At 38.2% G+C, this 13,745-nt stretch overlaps 1 protein-coding gene across 10 annotated transcripts in view; it reads right to left on the reverse strand.

Moving 5' to 3' along the window:
• Nucleotides 1–13,745, reverse strand: part of NAV2 (neuron navigator 2) — a 281,427-nt gene that overhangs the window by 203,323 nt on the left and 64,359 nt on the right. For all 10 annotated transcript variants that reach the window (XM_039335370.1, XM_039335375.1, XM_039335372.1 and 7 more), the window contains exons 4-5: nt 4,969–5,041; nt 1,066–1,351 (exon numbers count right to left, since the gene is read on the reverse strand). In XM_039335370.1, coding sequence (XP_039191304.1) covers nt 1,066–1,351; nt 4,969–5,041 — 359 coding nt within the window. The remainder of the gene's footprint in view (nt 1–1,065; nt 1,352–4,968; nt 5,042–13,745) is intronic.

Genomic DNA, 13,745 nt, shown 5'->3' on the forward strand with positions numbered 1-13,745 from the left:
AGTCCAGTTGCAAAACAATAATGGCATGATCAGCTGTTCAGAGGGCAGGCCTGAAATACAGTTCTCCCCATTGCTGAAAAGCTGAACAAAGTGATTGGAGTTTTCTATCTTCTAGTATATATTATTTTGCTCCATTTCCTTACAAAATTGATCTGGTTTTCAAACCAACTGCCAGGATCAGAAACCCATGTATTATTGACATAGTGTCTATGAGCAAAATGGCATTGAATGCTCCTTCAGAGTATTTGAAATCTGTAGAATTACATTATTATTTTGAAAAAAAAAAAGAACATTCCACAACTTTTAAAAAAAATGAAAAGAACAAAATGAAAATGGTAATGGCCAAAGGTTTACAAGATCACCCTAGGTCATGGAACTTTGGTAATTTTGAGTGACACCTCATAAATCTCATATAATAAAAAAGAATATTTGTGCGATCTCATGCTGATATTTTTTTTATCACCCTTTTAAGATTTCTATCAGTCTGGAAAAGCATAGAAGCAATTACAGGTGATCCTCATGTTCAAACTTGTGACAATGCTGAACAAGTGCAACTTATGATTGGTCCTTGAAGTTCTGGCCACTGCAGCATCTCCACAGTTACATGACAGCAATCCAGGCACTTCATAACGGACTTTGTTTTCCAACTGTCACATCATCTCATGGTCATGTGATAATGATTTGTGACCTTCCCTGCCATCTTCAAAAGGGGAAGCCAGCAGGAAATTGGACATTACAGTCATCTGAGGTTTGCTTAAGAATCCGCATGGTCTTCCCTTAATGGTAATAACTGAGAACTGCTGTTGCTAAGCAGTGCAGTCATGTGACATTGTGCTTTATAGCTGCATCATTTAGCAGTGGAACGTCTGGTCCCAATGACTATTGTTAAGTGAAGACTATTTGTACATGATCTCATAAGACAATGGCCAGAGCTTGAAAAAAAAAATAGCTGATCCCTGTCCTTCTTACAAGGTGCATCTGCTCTAGGTAGAAATATATTGAAATAACCTGCTTTGAAATGCTTTGGAAAAGCGATGGTTGGGGGAGATGAAAAAGCCCACTCACCTGGACTGCATTTCTGGTTGTGCTTTTAACTGAAGCTGTGCTGCTTGCTGGAAGTGTTGGCACTGAGTCTGAGGTGAAGCTGGCACCAGGGGTTGTGGTTGTATCTGCTGGTCAGGTAGTCCCACCTGGCTGGGGGATGGAGAGCTTGCTTGCTGGGATGAGGTGGGTGGTTGCTGAGATGGAGAGTGCTCTGAATGTTGCTTTGGGGACTGCTGTTGCTGCTGCTTATAACGCGATAGGCTAAAGAAAAGGCCCAAGATGGCCTTTAAATTCCCATTCCTGATCTCTGAAAGGCAATTTAAAAAGTATTTATAACATGAATTGCATGATGACCCAGTTCAACAAATGTTTTGCTAAATTTCAACTTTCTTTATTCAGCTCAGGCTCTGTGAAGACCCAGTTGATCAAAATAGACAATCCTTGCAGGAACAAAATCCTCCAAAGAATTTAATAATATTTTTTTTTCTTTTCAGATAGAGGGTAATGTAAATTGCTCTTTGTGGCCATGGTCTTCCAGATAACTTCAGTTCAGGGTCAAGGCAAATAACTGTATATTGAATGAAATAGTTACAGGAAGATCTGACAAAATATTCTGGTAAGAAATAATAAACTCCCATTCAAATTATTATCCATTTTTTTGTTTCCTTTGACACTTTTGTTTGGATTATTTGTTGTTCCTAATTTTCAGAATATTCTGGAGAACAAATGCCCTAGCCTACTGAAGGCTACATCCAGGACCACTGTAGAATTAAGATCCCCACATATACAGAAAACAAATAAATGTAAGTATCAAGAAACTGTCTCTCTCATCTTTGCATACATTGTATTTATTTCATGCAAACATGAAACTGGCAACTGGCAAGGCTTGGTGTGTCTCAGCAACAGGAGTGGGTCAGCCAGGGTGGACCTTTTCATGCATACTTTCAACATGTGAGAGGGGTCGTGTAAACTTCTAATACTCTGAGACTTGACTGTACAGGAAAATGCCATTAAGAACAAATGCAATTAAAAGTTTCAGTAGATTGGTTCTTCAGAGGTCTTAGCAATAAAGCTGAAACCTGGGAAAAGCAAACCGCCATTGGACTTTGTTATGCATATGCCTAACAAATTCAAAATTCTTATCTCAGGAAACTGACTGAGGTAATTCACTGGCATCTTGTAACTGGACTTTGTATACAGAGGGATCATCAAGCTTGGTCTGAATTACTTCCTCTTACTACCTCCTTCCCTTTTAGGGCTGTTTAAGTACAGAGACTCCAAGTTTCAATCCTGTGAGTCTATAATTAGTCATTTCCATTCCGACCACAAAAAAGGATTTGGGTGGTTGTTGTTTTTTAAGCTGAAAACAAAATACTGCCAGATGTCACCATTTTTAAGGCACAGAGAGTTTCTTTTCAGTCTGGAGTTTGGAAACTTCCATGCTGTGAAGTTCTTTGGTTGCTTCGATTTCCTTTGCTCTGTTGTTACATTTTAATATTTGTTTTCCTCTCGAGATGTAAAATCACTCAGCTCTCAAGTGAGACAAAAGGAAGACCATGCAGAAAGCCGACAAGAAGGAGGTGGAGCAACGTGAACGTAGAAACTGTGCAGGCTTTGTTCAAAAATCTCTGCAAGTATCTTTATGCCATTCGACATTTAACCCCAAACAGAATTTTTCCTACAAGCCAATCAACCGTGAGTCATTAGATTCTGAGAATATAAAGAGAGGTATTAATCAGGCTTTACTGGAAGTACTTAATCATTCTCAAAAATGATGAACCTCATAATCTATTCAGAGAAACACAGAAACTTGTATCTGGTCATTCTAGGATATCTTGAATGTACATTTGAGAATCCAGTGCTATCTGCCATGTCTGCTCGCTTAATATTCCTCCTTCGTGCATAAATATAATCAACCAGAGAATGGAAGACAGCTCACTGCTCACTGGCAAATGAAGCTGGGACTTCCCAGTAATCATAGAGTTAATACTCAGAACCAAGGAATTCTGTTGGCAGGCTACAAACTGGGTGCCACAACTGAAAAAAGAAAATCTGTCAGCTGGGAGGACTTTTCTGGGTTGTGAATCTTCTCCATAAGCATTCTGGCAGCTGACACATACAAACGTTCTCTCAAATTCATTTGGGCTCAAGAGGCTGTGTGAACTCAATGGTAGGGCGGCTGCTTTTGTTGTCAAGGTAACGGTGCTACATAGTCTGGAAAGAAAAACTGCATGGTTTGGAGAGAGACCCACAGCTCATGCAACCTGTCTCACAGATAAGTAATTAAGAAAAAAATATAGTCTCACCTTGATTTCCATCTGAGATTAGTGAGAAAGACATACAGTGGGAGATTTAACTGCCACTTAATTGAAGAGTTTTCTTTTAAACTGATTTCTGCTTACAAATATGTAAGTGAAAGTAAAAGTTCACTTTAGAACTGAGATAAACATGCAAATGCTTTTCAGTGCCAGACCAATCATCCTGTGAGCACACAAAGCAGCATGGAAAAACAAAAGTAGGGATGCTCACAACGTGGTAAAAGCCAGAAATTTTTACATAGAGTATTTCGCTAAGCGGAACCAAACCAACCAATCAAAGTAAAGCAAAGCATGAATTAAATTACCTGTGAAATAAAATGTATTTTTCGACCTAGATTATCTATGTCAGTGTAAACACCCATTAATTTTGTCAAGGTAACATGGTATTGCATTTACAGATTTAGCCTAATAATATATCTATTAGTAAAACTATCAGAAATAGACCTATATTAGATCCCAACAGATGTGAAAGTATTTTTTTTATATGAAGAAAGGAGAAAAGGAAGCAGGAACTCTTCATTATAAATAAAATGAAGAAAACAATGAAAGGACAGTAGTAGAACGGAGATGGAAAAAAGTGAATTTATGCTATTCTAATTAACATGCATTTCAATTACTTCAAAAGCCCACTTGTTAATATCCAGCAATCTTATCCAGAAAAAAAGAATGGATGGGCTATAGCTCAGGGGTATAGCACAAAGTAGATATGTAAACATTCCTGTTTAATTCTGGCATCCCAGGTGAAGCTGAGAAACACTATGTTGTGAAGTCTTAGACTACTTCCGATTGTTATCTTTGGTCACCACAAAATATAATATTGAGCTGAATGAATCAAGACTGTATCTGAGGCAACTGTTTTTATAAATGACTTGAGTTTCTTTACTGCAAAAAGTCCACCAGATCTTGTCTGAGTAAAAATAAGGTAATTCAACCATTGCTTAATATATTTCTGTTGCTTTTTTCTACAAATAGCTCTTACATGGCTTTCTAGTCATTTTTTTTTCTTATGCAATAATTTTCCCCTTTTGGGCTTTTCATGGTGAAATATTCCATCTAAGAATTTTTCATTGTCACCATCTCAAAATCATCAGCCTCTTGTATTGTCCTGACATGTGACCGTTCTCTCTAAATATTTATATCTCAAGATCTATAATGAATTTCTTGCATTTACCTCCAAAGCCTTTTAGATTTTTTTTATTAACATACTGAAATTGGATTTGAGCGGTGGGCCTGTTCAAAATCTTTCTCTAATCCGCACCTGAAGCGTTGAACCTAAGCTTTAGAAGAAATGACATGAATACATAGTATTCCCATGTTTACCTAAACCTTCATCATGCTTTCCTCCTTCTTTTCCCTGTGATGAATGTTGAAATTTAAATCCCTTAGAGCATGAACAGCTTGCTATTATTATATAACACACTGATAGTGAAGGTAATTAATAGCTATTGTGACATAGTATATTATTATCATTACTAAGATTTGCTAATGTTAATCAGCCTAGGCCAGATTTCTTTCTATTTCATTTATTTTTTTCCTGTTGAAAATCACATTTGCAGATAGAAAATTTCCCACAGATTAATAAAATTCACTTTGAAAGTATTCTTACCTTCTGCAGATAGTCCCTGTATATTTATTCCTTTGGCAGCCAGAAAACTCAGGCACACGTCTATGTTTTCAATCTTAAAAGATGAGGGGCAAGAGAGGAAATATTTTTTAAAAATGTGCTGTAACCAACTTGTATGTTTGTCAATAGTATACAAGAAATTAACCGGCTTTGAAATGTTTCGTGTTGAAAACAGAATTCTATTTGCATAGTGGATTCCTTACCTCACTTATTGCTCTCCTGCATTTACCAATGTTGGTCTTGAAAATTCAACCAATTCTTTGACCAGAGATGGGGAAAACAAGGACAATAGGACAGGGGTCCCCAACCCCTGGTCCATGGACTAGCACCGATCCACGGCATGCCAGAAACCGAGCCACGCAAACAAGCGAAGTCCCATCTGTGGGATGCAGGCAGCACATGAAACCAAGCCCCCTCCGGTCTGTGGAAAAATGTCTCTCCACAGAACAGGTTCCTGGTGCTCAAAAGGTTGGGGGGCTCTGCAGTAGGAGGTGGAGAAAGAATCCCACATGCTGATAGCAATCCCTTCTTAGAAATACTCTTGGATTTTGCTTATTGGCTAAATATGCTTAACATTTTGTTATTATATTTATATCTCCTTTTTTAATTCCAAGAAACTACAGTAAGCACAATGTTTCCTGACTAATACATAGTTCATTGCTTACTTTTTTGTGGATTGACATTTTCATTTTATGTTACTTATGCTGGAATAAAATCCATGTGTAAAACTTCTTGTGAGTCAAATTAATTTAACCACTATAGCTAAGATTTTAATTTTTTGATAATTTTCATGATATGAGAACAATTGCTTAGCAAAGAACTTTTTCACAAACATTCCTAGCAGTGCCGTAGCAGCAGTACCAGGGTAGAAGCATAACTTTTCAGTGTTTTATATCATCTTTCTTGAAATTAAACAGTAACCTTATAATTGTTTGATACAAGAATATCATTTATCTGAAATAAAACACCAAGTAAAAATTTTTAGAAGTTATAAAAGTAAAAAAAATTAAAAAAACTGAATCAGAATCCAGAGCATGTTTAACCATACAATTGAACAATTATTTACTCCTCAATTGTTTTCTAAAAAGCAAATTGTTATTTCTCAGTTTGGTTCTCCTTTATATCTAAGATGAACAGCCTCAAATGGGTTATATAAAACTTTAGAATTGTCTTCATGAAAAAGGCAATAAAGAGGATTGTTTCAACCTACTCCACACAGTGAACTGTGTGAAAGACTCTTTTCCCATTCGCTACTTTGTTTTAGAAAGGCATAACATTTCTAACACCAGGCTTCATTAAAATGATTCTGATATATGGTTTAACATTATATGAAATAACCACAACATAAAATTAATGACCAAAAGAATGAAATAGAATTCACTCAACAGTCTTCTTTGACTGACCATCCAAACATAGCCAGAACTATAATAACACCTTGCTTCTATCAACATATAAATAAGTGAGACTCTGACTAGTGAGGATAAGTGATGACAGGCTACAATAATATAATTCAATCTATAGTTAAGTTCATTCACTAGAACTAACTGTTTATGTTCCATAATATGATCAGAATCAAATATAAATATATCCAAACCAATTTTTTAGAAATCTGGAACTGAAAATCTGTTAACTTATCTAGAACTTTTTTTAAAATGGGAAGATTGGAAAACATGAATTTTAGAGATTATGTAACAAATGGAAAATATTTCTTGTTTCAAACCCGAAACAACCACCATATATTGGAAGCTCTGCCCAACCATTTTTGTTCAATTATGATTAGGCAGAAAGAAAAGTTTGGTTCAGCCAAAACCAAATATAGAGGTATTCTAGACCAGCAGTCTCCAACCCTTCTGGCTTTGCAGACTGGTGGAGGGGGAGAGGGGATGGTTCCACATGAGCACAGCTCTATTCGCAGAAGCAGTGGGCATGCACGTCCGCCACTCGCACAAGTGGAGATGAGCATGTGCTCACCTGCCACCTCCACGGCCCGGTTCTGAACAGGCTGCAACCCGGTAGTTGGGGTAGTTGGTTGGGGACCTCTGTCCCAGAGTAATTTGTACAGTGGGAGCAGGGCAAGGCTATTATGCTTCATCCCTCTCTTCCTGTACCTCATGGGTATCAAACGCGCCACGGCATGTGATGTATCGTGACTTTTTTTGCATTGCCGGAGCTGGGGTAGCATGGCCTCTGTATGATGCAACTGTCCCGCAGGCCAGCAGTTTGACACCCTGCTCTACATGGCTTGTTAACTGGCTCATCCACCTACCATCTTCTCAACTGCCATCTGCTCCCACCTACCATCTGCTTCCCCCTCCTAGCCACTGTCACCAATGTCACAATTCATTATATTTCACAAACTCTGCACATTTTCCTTGTATCCCCTCAGTGATTGCTGCCACTAGTGATAACTATACATGCTACTGCTTAGGAAACACTTCAGCCATTGCTTTTCCTCAGTCTTCCCTCCCCAAACCATCTCTACTGAGAACAATTATATTTTAACCAACATGGGGAAGAATTCTGTTTTATTCAGAGTATAAACACATATGCGTGCATATTTCAGTTCATACCACCCCACCAACTGTTTCATACAAGAGCACTTCATACACATAATGTTTTGTGCCCTCTGAATCTATAACATTCTTCCATAAATCTGTGGAGATTCTCAGTCATATAGGTCATGGTTGTCCCAAAGGTGCTTTTTCAAGAGACAACTGGATGTTTGGCTCTGAAGAAGCTGAAAAAGCTTCCTGGATGAGAAGTGAAACTTCTTCAAAGAAAAACAAAGTCCAGTTGCCTCTTGAAAAGCACCTTTGGGATATTCCATAAGCCACCCAGCCTCTTCCTAAACACCACCGACAAGCTTCTCTTATTCTTTTGAAGTTTTCATAATGTTTAATCAGGATCTTTTTTTGTGTAACTCGAGACAGTTATTTCATGCCTGATATTCTAAAACGGATGTCAAACTGCTGGCCCATGGGCTGGATGCGTCGTGCCAAAACCGTGCCTACCCCAGCTATGGCAACGGGGAAAAAGTCATGATACATTGCGACACTTCACGTCACGTTGCAAGTTTGACACCCCTGTTCTAAAACAATAGGGAACAGGTGTTTCCTCTCTTCTGCATAGCACCTCTCTATGTACTTCAAAAGTGTTACCAATACACTCACCTTTTCTCAGTGCTATTTATAGCCAGTTCCTCAGTCCCCTGATCTTTTTTATTACCTTCTTTTGAAAATACAGTCACAGTTGAAGTGGGATTTTTTTATCAGTACAAAATACAAGGGAATCATTATTATTTCTGGTGATTTCAAAATCAGACTTTGGTGTGGTATAAAACTGCATTTTTCTTTTTACAAGCCATGTCACACCATTTATTCATTCTTGTGCTTGTGCTCAGCAATTCCAAAAACCACTTGATATGTGCTATGACCAAACCAGACAATCTCTACTCTTCTCTTTTGCACCGGATGTCTATTTTTGTGCTGATTTCTAATTATCATGGTATTTTTTTCAATGTAGAAGTAACAGAAGGATAGGCCCATACTTTCCTGAGCAAATCTTCCCCCCCCCTTTCTTTTTGCAGAGAGAAACATTGGCCCTTTTCCATTCATTCTAGGTTTTATTCCTTCAACCCACACAGGATTCAGTTGAGAGTCCTCTTTATCATGGTTGACATGTTTTGGCCACAAGCTTTCTAGTCTGAAGTAGTACATTTTTCATTTTTACCTAGTTCTGCTGCAAGTTCGCTATAATTATATCTTGTTGAATGCTGAATTATATCACTGTTATTCTTCAAAATTATAATTCTTCACAATTGGATTTTTTTTTCATACAGGGAAGAAGCTTAACAGATCTTAACACAATGGTTAATGCATTTTAAAAGTGCCCAGGGCTTTATAAATAATCTGAAATGACACTGTGTACACATACATATGGAGAGAGATTTCAACTGGTCACCTAAAGTTTCAGATTTTATGGGGGAAAAAAGCAAAGTATAATCATTCAATATATATTTTGTTATCGGTTAAAATTACTTATATTTCTTAAAAATTGTTTAATAGCAATAGGTTACTTTATAACATAACCTTATAATAGCAGCCTACAAATATCTGCATTGGGGAAAAAGCAAAATAAATAAAATCTTTCAAGTTTAATAACTACGTCTGGCAAATATCACTAAAACTATTAAGACTGGTTCAGGTCAAACCAAGACTATGTCAGAATATCAATATGCACAGAATGACATCATGATGCAAACTCCATCTTTATGTTCTTATATCCATATCTTATCCAAAAAGAAAAATTGCAGTTGTTGACTCATGATGCAAATTTTATTCCTTATTGCTGCCACTAAAGACATCTCCAGCATTGGTACCTTCTTCCTGACTCTCAGCTATTATGTATTCTCTTTTCTCATATAATTTTATACCACCTAAAATGTGATTACTATAAAAGTCTCCTTAGACTTCAGGTCAGCTCTGGTGCTACATGGCCCATACAGTTTTTTTTGGCAACAGTAGCAAAAGGTGTTCGTCAATCTCTTTTTCCAATATGCTTTTTCAATTAGTACAGGTAGTCTTCGCTTAATTAACACAATTGGGACCGGAATCTCAGTCACTGAGTGAAGCAATCATTAAGCAAGACATAGCATGACTGTCCATGTTATTGCATTCCTCAATGACCATAATCTCAACACTCCTGGTTGCAACCATTAATCAATTGCATTAGGTTGTAAAGCAGATGGAGTACCAGGTAAGGAACGTAGATGCCTCTGGGAGGAAAGGGGTCAGGGAGGCTCCACTTAGGAGTTTAATATTCTCCCTGTCATAATCCAAGCAGGATATTCAGCAACTGGGGGAGATCCATCTGTGTGCAACCTCCGCAGGGCTTCTTAGGGCCTCCCTGACCTGCTTGAGGCATCCCACATTTGTTACTTTATTGTGCTGCCTCTCCACTCTCTGCTCAGATTTTAACTCCTTCTTATCTCTGGGGGCTGACTAAAAGAGCTGCCTGCCAGGATGTGAGCTGATCTGTTTTTCCACCTTCCAAAGGAATTCAGCTCCCCTCCACCATCAGAAAAGAACACCTACAGCAGGGTGCAGAAACGGAGCTTAGATCTTCAAGATTTGGGCAAGGTGTTCAGCTTCCCTATGTATATGGAAGGGAATGCTTTCAGCAGGGTACAGCTTCAGCTCCTGCTGGGGACATGAAGGGAGCCCCAACTAAGCATCCTCCAGGCAACAGTGATGTCATCAGCTAATCCTTTCCACCCAGAAGTGTATCAGTGCTTTTGACACAAGGGCGAGGAGAGGAGAATAGGGTACAGGAACAGAGCTCAGATTGTCGGGATCTGTGCTGTTTCTCCACACCAAAGGAGATCATCTCCCCTTGGCAAGCAGCTTTTTCAACCAGCCCTTAGAGATAAGAGGGAATCCTTTGAGCAGGTGGCAGCAGCTTGCAACTTCCCTGCTGGCTTTCCCATCGACTTTCTGGGAAAGCCAGCAGAACAGATTACAAATGGCAATCACATGATTGTGTGCTGCTTAGCAACCAGTTGGAAGTATGAAAGGTTTCCAAAACCCTAGATCACTACCCTCTGACTTTGGGGGGACATTTTACAATGTCCAGTTGTGTTTTATGGGTCATAAAGCACCTTTTCTAAAGCCACAGTAACTTCAAACAGTCTTGAGTCTTTGAGCCTACCCACCAATCCTCATTTAAAATGAATGTTAGTATAGGCCAATAAATGCTAGATTCCAGTGGCAGGTCCAATCTTTATTCAGTACCAGTCTATTTGGGGTCATCCCATACTAGGAAGTATTGATTGCTGTACGGGTCATCATCTCCTGTACTACATGAAAATCTGCAAAATTCAGGTTTATAGTAGCCACTTGCACCTGTAGCATTTAGAACACCATGCATTTTTAACACACATCTCTTCCTGCCCTCTCCAAACATCAGTTTGTGAGTTCTTATACATTACATATCCTTTACAGCAGGGCGGTTAAACTGCTGGCCCACAGTCATGCCAAAACCGTGCCTACTACATTGCCAGCAATAGAAAAAGTCACAATATGTCACGACACATCATGTGACGTTGCGTATTTGACAGCCCTGGTTTATAGCTATGATATTCCCCACCTAACTTTGTCTTCTAATATTTAGTTTTGAATGAACATTCTAATTTTTCTTTAATCCAATGCATAGGCAATTTACAGACCTTACCATTAACCATTCATTAGTAATTAAGGATTATTTAATCTTTATAGAGGACCAAATAAATTCATTTCTGACACTAGGGAAGATTTATTTTTTTTAATGAGACTAACTTAGAATGGGATACCACAACTTCTTAAATGATGATTGGTGGTGGAGAATTAACTATTTCAAAATATAAAAACAAAGACTAGAGGTGTGTGTGTGTGTGTGTGTGTGTGTGTATGTGTATTTTATGTACAGTATACTGATCTCAAACATTTAATAAGTTATTATGTATACAAGTACACTTGGCTGGAAATCTAAAGTGGCCATTTAATTTTATGTTTGATATGAAAAGTATTGATTTATGTATTTGTAACTGCTAACCTCTCTTCAAAGTGAAATATACAGTAAAAGCTAATTACTAAATCTTAACATCACATTTCTTCCAGGCATCCTATTTTAGTTCATAATACTTGAGTTGAGTTCCAAAGATTTTATAAATCACAAAAAGACAGGGCATCACTGAACGTTTGCTCTGTATCTTGGAGACAGGAAAAATACTCTCTGTTGTGACAGTTGTCATGATATCATTTTCCTAAGAATCTCCAGCCCAGCAACTTCATGTAAATTATCCCTGCTGAAGTAGAGATGAGTCAATCTGACGGCTGCCTCAAGCATTTCACATGTAACAATAGCAGCATTAAAAGTAGGCTTCTGAAATATGAGCTTTATTTACTCACTGTTTTCTGTATACAGAAATAATAGTAATAATACTAACAGCCACAGAATAGGCAACAAATAGGGGTCATTCATAGTAGAGTATGAAATTAAGATATACCGTATATGCCAGCGTATTAGGCGACCCGGCATATAAGATGACCGCCGTCTTTGGCGCCGAGTCGCATTCCTAGAACGTCATCTTATACGCCAGAAACTACCAGTATTTCCGGTGTATAAGACGACTTGGAGTATAAGACGACCCCCATCTTTGGTGCCGATTTTAATGCTTGCGGAAGTCGCCTTATACGCCGGCATATACGGTACTTGGAAAGCCAGTTTACTGCATAAGGCACCAGGCTAGAAACCAGGAGAGACTGTGAATTCTGCAGTAGTCCCACCTTAGCCATGACAGTCAGGTGGGTGACTTTGGGCCAGTCACTCTTTCTTAGCCCTCAATGTGAGGGCCAAGTGACAAGGCAGTCAGTCAATTCTTGCTACAACCAAAAGGATCAAAACTCAGTTGACAATTAAAAAAAAGTGAACCCTGGACTTGTGGGAAAACATTAGGAAGGAAAAAAACGGGATTAAGATATGTTGAACAAAACACTTTTTCAATTCTAAAGCTTGAAGAGTTTTTTAAAAAGTATAAAGTTGACCTGATCAGCCATTATGAAGAATGATGGCCACAAAGCTCCCCAGATGATGCTACTCAGGAGAGAAACATCTTACTGGTTAAATTACAACTGAACTTTGGTTGCTGAAAATGGCAAGGTTGGTTTTGCATCAGAGCCAGAGTGAATCTGTACTCCTAAAAGTGACAATAGTGTAATATCATTGGCAAAAACATCTTGGTAGTTTGGAAACAGCTTATTTGTGTTTGTGCTATGGCTTAATGTCACTTTCAAGAAAGAAAAAAGAGAGATTATTTAACAGCTTTCCACTGTTTCACAAAATTGGGTAGATACCAACATACTGATATATTCCTAGGCAAAGGTACATTTTGTGAAGAGAGCACAACATGGCTATCTATGTCTCCAATTTGTATCTGTTCATATTACCACTGATCTGTGAGCCCACAAGTCTCACAGAATTATCATTGAGCACCAGACTCCAGTATGTGGTCATTTCATCCTTCTTTGGAACTCATCAAGTATATGTATAGTAGCCATAGCTTTGGGGGCTATGCAGGCCCTAGAACTTAGCATTGTGGACAAATAAGTACATGTGGTCTGTCTATAAAGAAAAATGTGAAGAAATCTCCTTCACCAAGAAAGGAAGTAGAAGTCATTCAAACTAGGGCATGACATTTATGTCACCTGTACCTTCTGATCTGAGAGCTTAATAAAAGGAAGCAGGACTGTATATATCAGTCTGAAGATAGAATTACATATACAGTTGGAGATTTTCAAATGACACATTTCATCACCATCTGTTAGAGATGGGTTCTTGTGCTGGAAAAAGGATTTGATCAGACGGTTTCAACATAATATTCTATGAATGATTTCGTGCTTGTTCAGATGAATAATGCCCAGAATCATTGTGAACTGGGTGGCATATAAGTTTAATAAGTAATAATTATTATTATTCTCATGTTACACCAAGGCCTGATCTTATACCCCAGTAGTTCCTCTTCCACTGTGTAATTACTGTAGCACTAGTATTTAGAGATGAAGGTTTAAGGACTTTCCTGAGGCTCAACAGCAGTGTGTTTCCATCTTGGCAGTTTTAAGACGTGTAGCTTCAGCATGCTGGTTGGGGATTCTGGGAGCTAAAATCCGCAATCTTAAAATTACCAAAATTGAAAAACACTGCTCTATAGTAGTTGAAGGAAAAGC

This window comes from Crotalus tigris, unplaced genomic scaffold (assembly GCF_016545835.1).
Source record: "Crotalus tigris isolate CLP2741 ecotype Arizona unplaced genomic scaffold, ASM1654583v1 scf7180000017640.1540244, whole genome shotgun sequence".
NCBI lineage: Eukaryota > Metazoa > Chordata > Lepidosauria > Squamata > Viperidae > Crotalus > Crotalus tigris.